At 37.8% G+C, this 13,390-nt stretch overlaps 1 protein-coding gene across 3 annotated transcripts in view; it reads right to left on the bottom strand.

Annotated features, from left to right (window-relative positions):
• hnf4a (hepatocyte nuclear factor 4, alpha) overlaps window positions 1–13,390 on the bottom strand; it is a 175,968-nt gene that overhangs the window by 32,351 nt on the left and 130,227 nt on the right. For all 3 annotated transcript variants that reach the window (XM_087994907.1, XM_087994908.1, XM_043710303.2), the window contains exons 2-3: window positions 10,207–10,381; window positions 2,053–2,147 (exon numbers count right to left, since the gene is read on the bottom strand). In XM_087994907.1, coding sequence (XP_087851033.1) covers window positions 2,053–2,147; window positions 10,207–10,381 — 270 coding nt within the window. The remainder of the gene's footprint in view (window positions 1–2,052; window positions 2,148–10,206; window positions 10,382–13,390) is intronic.

Raw genomic sequence — 13,390 nt, 5'->3', positions numbered from 1 at the left:
AACTGATTATTTCTGGCCAGAGAAGTGGTCATCCATATCAAGACACCTTGAAAACTGAAGTCTGGGTCTTGGCAGTATTTCGATTCTTGTTTTTCTTTAAACATTTTTCTTGCTACTATCCAGTTCATGTTAAATAATGACATAAAACCTAGATAAACAGAAAAAAAGGTCCCATTCCATTGATGTATGATTGCATCTGTGTTGGCTACTGGAATCAGGCTTTTGTCGGTATGTGGCATTGAACTATACAGTACTGCATACAGAAGGAAGCCATTCATCCTGTTATGCTTATGCCACCTCTTTGGTAGAGCTATCCAAGTAGTTGCACAGCCCAGCACTTTCCAAACAGCTCTACCTTTCTTTCACACATTCATCTAATTCCCATTCTGGAATATTGACCTGAATGTTCATCCTCCTCAGGCAGGTAGCGAGAGCCAAGAAAATTCCAACTTGATCCAGTTGCTTCAAGGGAAAGTGCTGACAAGGAGGGGATTTACATAAATGGTGTCAGAACAGGCTGTAGTCAGGCAGGCTGACTTGCAAAAGTGTTTGGAGGCAGCTATATGGTCTGCCAGGTGCGAAGGTGGTCTGTTTAAAATGCCCAAGTCAATGTCTTGGGAAGTTAGCCCAAAGGTGACAAACCTATTCAGACTTTCCAGGATCACTTTTGCCTTTTTGTCCTGTGTCCAGTGTCTGGCCTCCTCAAGATCCATTTTGTCCATGAGAGGGTACGTTCTGAGCCAGCAGATGACCCTGGTTCCAAGGTTAGTCAGTAACCACAGTGGAAAAATATCCCTTATTTATTTAATTAAAGTTAGCTACTTTGCTTTAGCCTTCACTCCTTTATTCCTCACATATTGCCTATGCCTCTGTGCTAAGTTAAGCACCCCAACCCTCTCTCTATGACAGTTCATGTCCCCAAGTTGGTATTCCTATCCACCCCTATGCCTCCTCATAACGTTAATGCCAAGCTATGGCACCTCCACTCATCAACTGTACTCTGTATAGAATCAATGAACTATAGGAACAGTGGGGCATGTAGGGAAAACCTTTGGAAATCATTCTTTCATTAATTTTCACTATGGCTAAATACATTCCTTTTATTCCAGGCCAATTATATTGCTAATCAACTAGACTCTTTTAAATTGTCAACAGTGGAAATTGTAATACATGAAACTACTTTATTTTTTTGTAAATAATCTGTACACTTGGCAGAAAAGATCAAAAAGCCAGAGAAGTCAATTAAATAATATTTTCTTTGGGGTTCAAATGGAAATCGAATAGGTGCCTGGGCAAAAGTTAATAAAATGAAACAAGATAAGGAGGACCTTTTACACTTCACAAAAACTTTAAGACGCTGCAAATGACAACTCTTTGAAGGGTTGACACAATTCCATGAAAATCATATAGGAGCAGGACAATGGAACCAGCCAGCTCAGGAATATATGATGTGAGGTTGTGACCTGAACCAGAGCATACCTTTAAAAGGCCTTGGTGAACACTGGAAACCCTGAGAATAAAATTAGGAATCCAGACTTTGGCTATGGACTCCATTTCCAACTGGTCTCAGAGTCTCTCCAATGCCATGTTAATCCAACTATTGCATTAGTGCCTTTACTTGAGACTAGCTGAACCTATAGCTGCAAGTCCACTGAAATGCATAATTGTATGGTCCTGTAGGCTGTGCAACACGTTTAGTAGAAATTTGCCAACTCCATGTTTCTGTCTTGCTGCAGATGCAAATTCAACATAAATCCTTTAGGGTAATCTCAAGCAGTAGTGCAATACCTGTGCCAATGTTTATTCTGCTCTTCATTTTTCTCAAAAAAATAGTATTATGTGATGTAATGGAGCATTTTTCCATTGTTCCAATGAATGTGAAGTAACCAGAAACCAAACTTACATAAATGCTACAGATTCTGGTCTTATTTGGAATAAGACTCACCAAAGTATTTCATTTGGGTTTTGGTTATGTCTTTCCAGCACAAGAGCATTTCTATATGATGTAAAGACTCCATTGCCAATGTAACCTATTCTACTCAAGTTTCTTACCTTCTTTTTTCATTCCTGCTCTGAAGCACTTTTTTAATCTGCAGTATCTACATTGGTTTCGTTTGTCCTTATCTACAATGCATTGTCTGTTAAACCTTGAAGAGAGCACAAAAAGGTCATATTGTTAGTACAGTGTATTTATAGATGAAGTGAGAGACTTCAAACACTCTTTACAGTTAAACACAAACACCTTTAGCTTGTGTATTTCTCCACATCAGCATGCTATAAATAGAAGAATCTGATATTGAAACAAGTGTCCACTAACATTTTCAACAGCACAGAATGGAAAGGTAGGTCAGAGTGACATGGGGTGGAGGATGGGAGGGTGCATGTGAGAAGAGGCAGCATTTTGCTATGTATTACTCTATTTTATTGTCTCACTAAGGTTACAAAGACATGAATTATAGCTCCATAAGTGTCTTTGAAATATTTTGCTGTGCGAGACACAGTTCTTTGTTAGAACTTCAGCACTGAACCTCTGCTGTGGGATTAAATATACCTTGTTATTTGTGGTGGTTGCTCATTACAAGTTAAAAGTTTAATCCTTTTCAAAATAAATTACATTACGAATGGAAATAAACTAAAATCTTTCAACTAAAAGAATTCTCACTTTCTGATTTAATCATTCCTGTAAATTACAGAACAAATTTTCCATTTGAAAGTTTTTCTGTCTATACTCATAGTTCTTAAATAGGAAGGTGTAAGCTACTTTCTTGACAAAATTGATATAAGTATCAATTACTCTACTACAAACTCACTGACTCCCACAACTGCCCCAACTATGCTTCTTCACACCCTGCGTCCTGCAAGGACACCACTCTATTTTCCCAGTTTCTCCATCTCATCTATTCTGATGATACCATCTTTCACTCGAGTGCCTCTGATATGACCCCTTTTTCTTCAATGACAATCCTTTCCCACATTGGTTAACAGAACTCGCAACCAGGTCCAACTTATTTCCCAGACTTCTACCCTCACTCGTTCCCATCCCTGCCAGAAAATGATTGAGTTCCCCTTATCCTTCTTTCCACCCCACTAGTCCCTGCATTTAAAAGATCCCCTTCTGCCACATCTGCCACCTCCAGCAGGGTACCACCACCAAATACACCTTCCCTTCCCCTCCACTGATGGCATTTCACAGGAACTGTTCCCTCCAAGACACCCTGGTCCACTCCTTCATCACTCGTAACACTTCATCACTTCCCCCAATGGTGCTGTCCCATGCAATCACAAAAGATGTAATGCCTACTCATTCATTTTCTCCCTCCTCAATGTCTAAGGCCCTAAACACAGCTTCCAAGTGAAGCAGTATTTTACTCGTACTTCATTCAATCTAGCCTGACTAGTTTATTTCTCACAATGCGGTCTTCTTTACATAGTGCAACCAAATGTAAACAAGATGATCTCTTTACGGAACACTTCCACTCTCTCTGCAACAATAACCCTGACCTTCCATTTCCAGTGATTGCTATTTCAATGAACCACCTTGCCTCCTGTGCCAACACATCTGTCCTAGGCCTGCTCAATGCAAGTTCAAGGAACACTACCTCATTTTCTACTTCAAATCTTTAAATGCCCTAGGACTCAATATTGAGTTCCACAACTTCAGAATGTGACCTCTGTATTCTGTTTTTCTCACATCCTTACCCTTCCTGGCTGTGTGGTGTATATGTCTTGTCGGCTTTGCTCTCAGTGGATTAGACCCATTTTCTCCTTTTTACCATTAACATTTAAACTTAATTTAAATCTCTGTAATCTCCTTTATCACTATTATCACTGCCTTTGTCTTTTGTTCCGGGTAAGCTCACTATCTGTTCCACTTGCTCCTCCTCCCCCTCTAGCATAACATTTTCCACCTCCTTTTAAATCAGCAGAAGAGTTATACTGGATTCGAATAAAAACTCCATTTCTCTCTCCTTACATGTTACCAGATCTACTGAGTTCTTCCAGGACTTTCTGTGTTTTTCTCATCTATTTTTCTAATCGACCTGTTCACTGATTTTACTATGCACCTCTGGAACAGGTGGGATTAGAACCTGAGCCTCTTTGTCCAGGGTTAGGGACACTACCACTACACCACAAGAGGGCTCCACTTGCTCTTTGTTGGAAATATTGTTATTCTTTAAAGGGAAGATGGAATTTATGCATTGAATCCAAGGTTTATGCTTGAGACACAAAAAGAACTAATCATGTTTCAAATTTAATATTTTAGACCTTTGCCTTTCATCCATTCCCCATTAACAAGCTACTGTGAGCAACAATCCCTTTTAACAAAACAGTAATGTAGACAACCGCAGCAAATTTCACTTTCCTTGCTTTGTTTCAAAATATTTAACATTTGTAAGATCTGGCTGGAAGTCGGCAAGACCTGCCTTTAATTTTTTTTTGTTAATTATGTTAATTTTAATCGAACAGATTGAGATTCATACACTGATTCAACCATGACTGTGGCATGAGAGAGTGCACAAAACTTTAGTCACAGTTGTAACTTGGCAAGCTGTTAAGTAAATGTCATATTTTAGCCCTTCATGTCTGAACTGGTTACAAGAGAACCATCCAACATAATCCCATTTTCCAACTCTTGGTTCACTTAGGCTCTGGCACTTCAAGTGCATATCCAAATACTTCTTCAATGTGATGAGAGTTTCTGCCACTACCACCCTTTCAATTAGTGAGTTCTAGACACCTACTGCTTCAGGGTGAAAGTATTTCTCCTCAACTCTTACTACCAACAAGTTCTTGGCCAAGTTATTCACATCTTTGCTTGGAGAAGTAAGCCTGTCTTATCCATGCTATTACAGGCCCTCACAATTTTCTTACCTCTATTAAGTCATCTTAGATTTCAGTCTTCTCTGTTTAAAATAAAATAACCCCAGCATACCCAATCTATTTCAAAGCTAAAACTTTACAATGCTGGGAGCATCTTTGTAAATCTGCATTACACCTTTACTAATGTGATCCTACTTGTAGGCAAGGAGGATAGTATTGCAGGTAAAGAAAATATGGATTAATAAGTCATTCAACCCCTCGGGTCTATTTTTTTTCCACAATGAAGTACAATTTACCCTTTTATATTCAACCTACCTTATCATGGTTTCTATCCAGAATCCAATCTGTCAGGCAAAGACAAAAACAAAAACAGAAGTTGCTGGAAAAGCTCAGCAGGTCTGGCAGCCTCTGTGAGGATAAATCAGAGTTAACGTTTTGGGGGGTCAGGTGACCCTTCCTCAGAATCCCTGTCAGGCAAGGAGCTTGGTTGTGATGTACGTTGGTGAATGGACTGATGTTGTTAATGTTTAAACATGATTACCAACAAACTGAATGAAGTACTATTGAAAAAGGAAAAAAGTGAACATATTCTCTGAACTGCAAGAAAAGAATGAAAGTAGACTACTCCAAAAAGGTAATTTTAACCTACTCCATGATGATCCCTCTCGTGTATGGCAAGATTGAGTATTCTGTTATGTTGCTCTTTGCTGAACCCTCTGTGGGGAATATTAAAATAAATTAATTCAATAATGCGTGCCTGCAGTCAAACAAGTATTCATGTTACTCAGTGCAAAACACAGCAATTCCCCAGCTGTGGGGAAAATTACTTCTCATTGCAGTCAGAGAAAGAAACCGTCAGTTATTAAAGTGACCTAAATTGCTGTAGTTTCAATTGTTTTACTCAACGGTTCTGCAGAATCCAGAAGACATTAAATTCAATTATTTAATTTGTTGCAGCTTTAATTCCTATTAGGTGCGTGATGGATAGCCACCAAAGACTAATAATTATGATGAAATATAGAAAATGACTGCACACATGAACAGTGAGCTATGTAGCACTGATGCCTTGCAAACCTGACTGTTGTTGAATTATAGTGATGAACTTTTACAGCATTCTGCTCAAATCAAAGGTTGACTCTCCCATTGCAAACATGAATTGCTATTCAGACTTACAAAACTATCTTGTATTGTTCATGGAAAACCAGTTGTTGGTATAATAATTTGAACTAGATGGTACCATATTTAAATAAGCATGTTTAACAATGATACACATTACAAATGCAAGAAAGAAGAAAATGAAACCATGCTGAATTGTCTTAATTTGAACTGATGTGGAATTTCCTTTGTGTCTGTGTTAAACCAGTTTAATACCCTTTTATATTTTAATAATGTGGAGTATTTTTGTATATTTCTGTGGCTGAGATTCTGAATGAAATTTCATATTTATGACTGTACAAACTACTTGCTGAGTAGATGGAGTTCTACCTTTATTTCACTACCCTGTAGCAAAATTGTTATAGAGTAATAATTAGTGCTAATCATTAACAGACTGGGGATCAAAGAAGGAAATTTGTCGACATAATTCTCTTAAAACTGAAACTAATCTTTGTAAAAGTCCTTAATTGCTATGGCAGAGTCTATTTAGTTGCTGAAATAAGCCACTATTATATATCATAGACATATCGTAAAGGTTTTATCAATGGAAACTCTTAGCAAAGTTGCCATCTTTGGCTGGTACTAGGTGCTAATAGTAACCTTAACTTGAATCAAGCCATTCCTCAAACACTGAAGTCTGCTTAAGATCATTTTGCATTTGGCAGAAAAATGTAACTGCTTCAAAGGTTAATTGATGTCTTGCACAGTTAACCTTAAGCAAGAAAATTTACATTTGAGTGAATGGAAATTTCTTGAGGTGAACATTTTTTATAGGCCTGTGATTTAATCTCCATTTCAGATCCATTTTGACCTTTGCACCCTGCCAGTTAGTAGTGTAAAATAGTTAAGGTAGTGGAATTGGTGTGAGTATTGCTCTGTTCGTATGGGGAATAAAAAGCTTTTTGGAATAATTTGAATTTGAATTTTACAAATTTCTGATGAAGCATTCCACTATAACCAGGCATCCAACACAGAAGCTAAACAAAACAAAAATTCCTTTTCCATTGAACTCATTGAATATCTTGGATTGGGCAATTCTTTTCAGGGCAATTCGAGCCAGAACGTTGCTGTGTTTTGTTTTCATAATTTAGTTATCATAAATGGTTGAATAAGAACATTAGGGATAGCAATGGCCCATTCTCAAGCCTGGTCTGCTATTCAACAAGATCGTAGCCAAACTACACTTGCCCTATCCTTTTAATCTCTCATTCTTTTAATACCCAAACGTCTCTTGGTTTCCACCTCAAATTTAATCAATTATTGGCTATCCATTACCCTCTGGGATAGAGAATTCCAATGATTCATAACCCTCTAAATAAACTAATTTCTTTCATCTCAGTTCTAAATGCCTGATCCTTTTTCCTGAGACCATTATCCTTAGTTTTAGACTCTCTAGCCAGGGGAAACAGCCTGTTAAACCTTCTAAGAGTTTTATATGTATCAAAGAGATTACACTTCTTATACTGAACCTTAGAAAAGATTGGCTCCTTCTACTCAATCTGTCCCTCTGAGATAACCTTCTCATTCCAAGAATCAATCTCATAAACATTGGTGGCATTGTCTATGGACAGGTATATCTTTCCATTGATTCAGAGATCAAAATTGTGCATGATACTCTAGTCAAGGTCTCTCAAAAACCCTGTAGATTTGTGATAAGGCTTCCAAACTGCTATACATCAACTCCTTCCAAGAAATGTTATATCTGAATTGCTTTCTTAATTGTTTGTATTAACTTCCTGCTTGATGATCCCTGTCTCCCTCAGAATATCAAAATTTACTAGTCTGTCTTTTAAAACATTGATCTGCTTTTTCATTCTTTTTAGTAAAATGTACAATTGCACTATTTACATTTTATTCTATCTTCTACCTTATTGCTCAATCATTAAACTGATCTCGAGTTCATGATGGCTTCCTTGCATTCTCTTCACAGCTTCCAATGCACAAATTCAAAACTAAACTGAACTGAAATTAGTAAACCTGCTGAAATTTATATCATAAATTCCTCAGAGAATTCTGACATGCATAATTTACCTCCTAGAATTTATTTAAATTTAATGTGCAACATAAGGCATCTCATCACTGTGAAAATGGTGATAATCCTGAAAATGGGAAATCCTGTCCCTGAATGCAACACTTTCAATTTTGCAGGGGTAGGTTTGGGGATGTCCTGGGCTAAATGCATGGTTTGTGGACACATCTGACTATTTAAATGATCACTTGTCTCTATTCAAATCCCAGTTTGGAATTTCAGTTGAGTGCTTGGGATTCCCCCCATAATCTAAAAAAAGACAGGTTGGTTGGATTGGCAGTGCTAAATTGCCCATAGTGTCCAGGGATGTGTAGGTTGGGTGGATTAGTCTTGGGAATTGCTGTTTGATAAACAGTGCCAGGTTACAGGGATAGGATGGGGAGGAAGTGGGTTTGGATGGGATGCTCTACAGACAGTCTGTGTGGACTTGATGGGCCAAATGGCTTGTTTCCACACTAAAAAAATTGTATGATTCTATGATTTTGCTATCTCCACTATTTTAGTCGAGAAGTGTGCAGAGCAAATTTGTTTCAGTTAATTGAGTTTCAACAACTGGGCTATCCATTTGGAGACCTGAGGTGCCTCTGTGATTCTGATTCCTGTAAACCTCAGAAGTGGTTCAGTTGCCCTTAGAGTGTCATGTGTCCCTAATGTGTTCAAAGAGGCACCCTTTTGGATTATTGAAAATAAGTGGGAATGAGCCAAGGAAGTGCATAAGCCCAGTGGAACTACTGAACTGCCAAAGAATTGTCAAACTGTCAAGGGATTTTCCATAAACATTTCTATTACTGGATTAATACAGATTAATGGATCAGCGCTGCATGTCTGATTTCACAAGGATCCATTATGATAGTGGGGTGCCTTCCATTTCAGCCTGATTAACTGCTTCAAGTTGTTTTAGCCTCTTTGATTTGGGACTGTAATTCCAATACTTGGATATGAATTAAACATTTATTTTTCTGAGGCTTTAATGAAACAAAAGAATTCAAATGCATTAAATGTGATTTCTTTTTACAGACTTAGAACATTATTTTTCTTTTCTGCCTTGGTCCTAATGTCTGCTCATAGTGCATACTAGGTGAGTTGGCATGGGCAATGAAGGAGCAATGGTTGTGGTGAGTCCAGTCATACAATCCTGGACTGGCATAAATTGGAACTGAGCTATCCTAGGGATTCCCACCGCGCTGTTTGATAGAGAGTGCCAGGTTTTTAACTCAAAAATAATGAAAAAACACAGAGTATTTGTCCACGTCTGGATGGTTTGTGACTTGGGGAAAAATGTAGAGGTGTTAATATTTGAAAGCATCTGCTACCCATGTTCTTCTAGCTGTGACTTTGAGAAGGGCTATAGCAGGAATCACAGCAAGATATTACAGTGCGCCTGGTAATTATGCACTTGTAACAAACCTTCTCTCCTTAGTTCAGAGATTAAGAAGTTTTGCAAACATCAGACAGAATATTTTGACATTTATGCCAGATGCAGAAGGCATCCAGCACCATTCTTATAGACCCCAAGGCCCCAATATTTATTCAAAGTCATGAAAGAATCAGAAAACGAAAGTTGGATAATAAATCTGTCTGTGACTCCCACATCCCATGAATGAACAAAGAAATATATTAAAAAATCTAGAACATCTTTCTTTCTTAACTCCCTGGTACCAACGCATACTGATTATTTAAATTCCTCCATCCTGTAAGGACTTTCCATTCATTATGTGAGTTGTTGCTTATTTTAAAAGTAAGCTATTTCTCATTACTTCTGTCTTTCTCCCAAGCACAGTAACCAGATAATCATGTTACAACAAATTGGAGTTGAGTTATGTATACTGCCGAATATAATTATCCTGGAATAATTTAAATTGAGGGCCTGAAATTCTCTTTAACTAATTTGTTAATTTTAGTAATACAACCTAACCAAATAGTCCAAATGTTTGATTACACTGACTTCAATATGTCAAGTTAAGCTACATTTGGGGTATTGTCTTCATGTCATTATATCTATGCATGGGGATGATTAAGAAATAATGTTATTTTGCAGGTCGCATTAGTCAACAAGAACCAAGTTCCTCTTCTTTGCATTTTGTCATTCTTCAATATTAGTCTATAGTGCCAGTGAACACTGACCAATTTGCTGCAAGACCTTTGTGTGGTGCATAAGAAATAAATCACTCAAAGTACTGAAATAGTTTGAAGAATTTTACCTGCAGGAATACATGTGATTTTTTCGGACACTTCGTCTGAAGAACCCTTTGCAGCCATCACAACTGGATGCACCATAATGCTTTCCTGTAGCCCGATCACCACAAATTGCACACAGAGCGCTGATCCCAATGTTGTTAGAAGAATTCATGTTGGTGGCTTCACTTGGAGATGTATCTAAGAACAAGAGCAGTACATACAGTATTTCTGAATAAAGCTCAAATGCAGTTTAAAAAAAAGAAGAAAAAAAGGAAAGTTTATAATTTTATAAGTTATAAACTGGATCTTCTACAATTTGGAAGGGAATGTGGCCTGTCCTTTGAATATGTTGATTGTCACCATCAAAATCAATATATTCTGGTCTGAAGTAGAGTAATAGGAGAAGAACAGTTCTTGAAAAATCATTTATTTTTGATGTTGTAACCAAGTTTGGGATTTGAACCTGAGCGTTTTGAATGGAAACCTAATGCTTGCAAATCATTTTCTTCTTAGAGTAACTTCAAATTATATCACTACTTGCAAAGAAAAAGCTTCCCCTCTATAATATTATGTGAAAAAAATTACACAAAATATGGGCTGTATTTTAATGGAGTGGAGTACTATCAGCTTTTGTGTTAAACAATTTTCTTTCTAAAAACTTCTCTTCACAACTCATGCAGAGAGAATGAGGAAAGGGTTCTTTCACAGAAAAAAAGAAGAAAATACAGAACTTAGTTGAAAAGGTTAATGGAATGAAAAAATATGCTTCAGAAAGAATTATAGCAACAGTGGTAAAACATAATAGGAACATTTTATTCAGTAAGCAGACAGAGAAGAATAAAATTTACAAAGGATGCAAATAGAACATGATTGAGGACAAGATGGAGGCAGTTAAATATTTAGAATGGTCATTTATGCAACCATTGAATAGTTCTAGCATAGAAGGAAGCTATCTGGCTGTATTGTCTGTGTTGCTAAGTCTGGATGTACACTAGTTGTCATATTTGTGTGTACGTTTGTTGTCATGTCGGTGTATACACTTGCTGCATGTAAAACATTTCCCTGGTGCCACCGTTGGATTTTTTGCCATTCAATTTAAATCAGCTTCCACTGTTTCTTGACATTTTCTGCTCATGGGAGTTTCTCTCAATCTACTTTTCTCTAGACCCCTCATGATTTTAATACTTCTCTCAAATCTCCTGTCAACCTTCCTGTCTTGAAGGAGAACAACCACAGATTCTCTAAAGCATCCAGCTAACTGAAGTCAATCATCTCTGAAACCATTTTTGTATATTTTTTCTATCTTCTCCAAAGCCTTCATAACGTCTGTAGTGTGGAATTTAATGATTGCATCAAGAGTCTCTGGAGAATTAGCAAGAGCCCATATGTCTACTTTTGTTTTTGGGAAAGGCTTACTGTATTAAGAGCACATCAGTTAGTTCAGTGGCTAGCATTGAACCTTTTCAAGATTAAGAAACTTGGAGGAAGCCATAGCTTGAAAGCTCTCCATTCACATCAGTGCCACTGAAGGTGGTGGCAGCTGCCATTCATCCACATACCAGAGGCCCAGAGTCAGTGAAGGATCACAACTAAAGATGTGAGGTCAAGAAAGGGGTTGTGAGCTGGGAATCATGGAAGGGAAGTGTTGGATGGAAGGATAGGGGCATAGTACTTTGTATTCCCACCACCTTCACTTCCTTGACGCTGGCTTCCTCAATCAGGCAATGTGCACTTTTGGACAATGGATAGCACTTCTCCCCAGAAGCTCACAAGCAAACCCAAAACAGAAGGCAGATAGCAAATCCCCCACCCACTATTAGTTGATCGTTGGAAGCAGCTGGATAGCCTATTTGCTGAGTGCACTGCATCCTTGCTGCAGCATTACAATGATAGTTGTTGGTTGAGCTCTAAAGTACAGCTTTAGAGTGCAGAAGCATCCAGTCAGTAGACCAGGAGGGTTCTTAGAGGATGAAACATGTTGAATGCCACTTCTGAGGGCATGGGTACATGTGGCTCATGCCCACAGAATGTGTCTTAAGATGCTGATGCTTGGTTTCCAGTTTTGAGATCAGTTAGAGCAAGCAGCAAACTGAATCCATTAGACATTCTCTCTGGTTTACTCGTTGAGTTTTTCTAACACTGAGATTGTTTTATTGGCAAGATGGGAGGCGGAGTATTAATGAGGCAAATTGGGCTATTAACCAGATATTTAACAAGCAACAATCACTGTCACTTAACAACTTGCCACAGCCTAATGGGAATGCCACCAGGCTGTTTGTGAACGTTATAAGCTATGATGCAAAGAATGCTCTTGATGTCAAGATGGGCCATACTGCATTTGTAGGCCAATTTTCCACCACATCTCACCATAGTCCTCATCACTGAAGCTGCTATAAAATTCCACCCCTGTATTCAGTGCTTGACCGGTCACAAGTATTCACCATGAACTCCAATTAGTTAACTTAAGTAAAATTCACAATGTTGATATCAATGAGATAAAGCCAAAGATAGGTTACCTTGGCTCAAAAGTGAGAAAAACAATTATGATCAGTATTATGACATTAATAGAAATCTGGAATGAAATGATAGGCCATGCCTGCCATTATGAAGGAGTCAATCGATATTAGAGAGATATCACTTGGTTGGAGTTAGGTCAAATGTGCATATTCAAGAAGGGTTACAATCATGGGCACTGCATGCTAATTATCCTTGCCTCCATTCTGTGTAAAATAATGGATTAAATTATCGGGTGGAAGCTTAAAAATCATCTGCACAATAACCTATCGATAGTGTCATCATAGATTCACATATCATCATATCTAACCAAACTTTGAGGAATTAACAACCTATGTTGGTAGTAGAGACTTCCAAAGGCATTATAAAAAGTCCCCTTTGTAAAGTTATTAGTTAAATTCAAAGGCATAAGATTAGTGTAAATCTTTGTGATGAATGAGAAACTGATTTTGCATGGCGCAGTTGAGCATGTTCAACACAGAATGTCTATCGTGTGCACTAATGATCTGAGAATATTGCAACATTCAAGGAAAAGGGAGTTTCAGCAGTTGCTATGTTCAGTTCTGTCTTATAGTTAAGGGCAGAGCTTGCTTTGAGGTTTTTAAAAAGTTGCTCAGAACAATTCAAGGGTTATTGAACTGTCAATTTTATTTAGTTAGATGAAGGCATTTGAAGGAGAAGTCTTTCAGGTTA

Source organism: Chiloscyllium plagiosum, unplaced genomic scaffold (assembly GCF_037043375.1).
Source record: "Chiloscyllium plagiosum isolate Xiang-an unplaced genomic scaffold, Cpla_swu_hap1 HiC_scaffold_15, whole genome shotgun sequence".
NCBI classification, from domain to species: domain Eukaryota; kingdom Metazoa; phylum Chordata; class Chondrichthyes; order Orectolobiformes; family Hemiscylliidae; genus Chiloscyllium; species Chiloscyllium plagiosum.
Note: the sequence above shows the minus strand (reverse complement) of the source record. Positions and strands in the feature narration are given on the sequence as shown.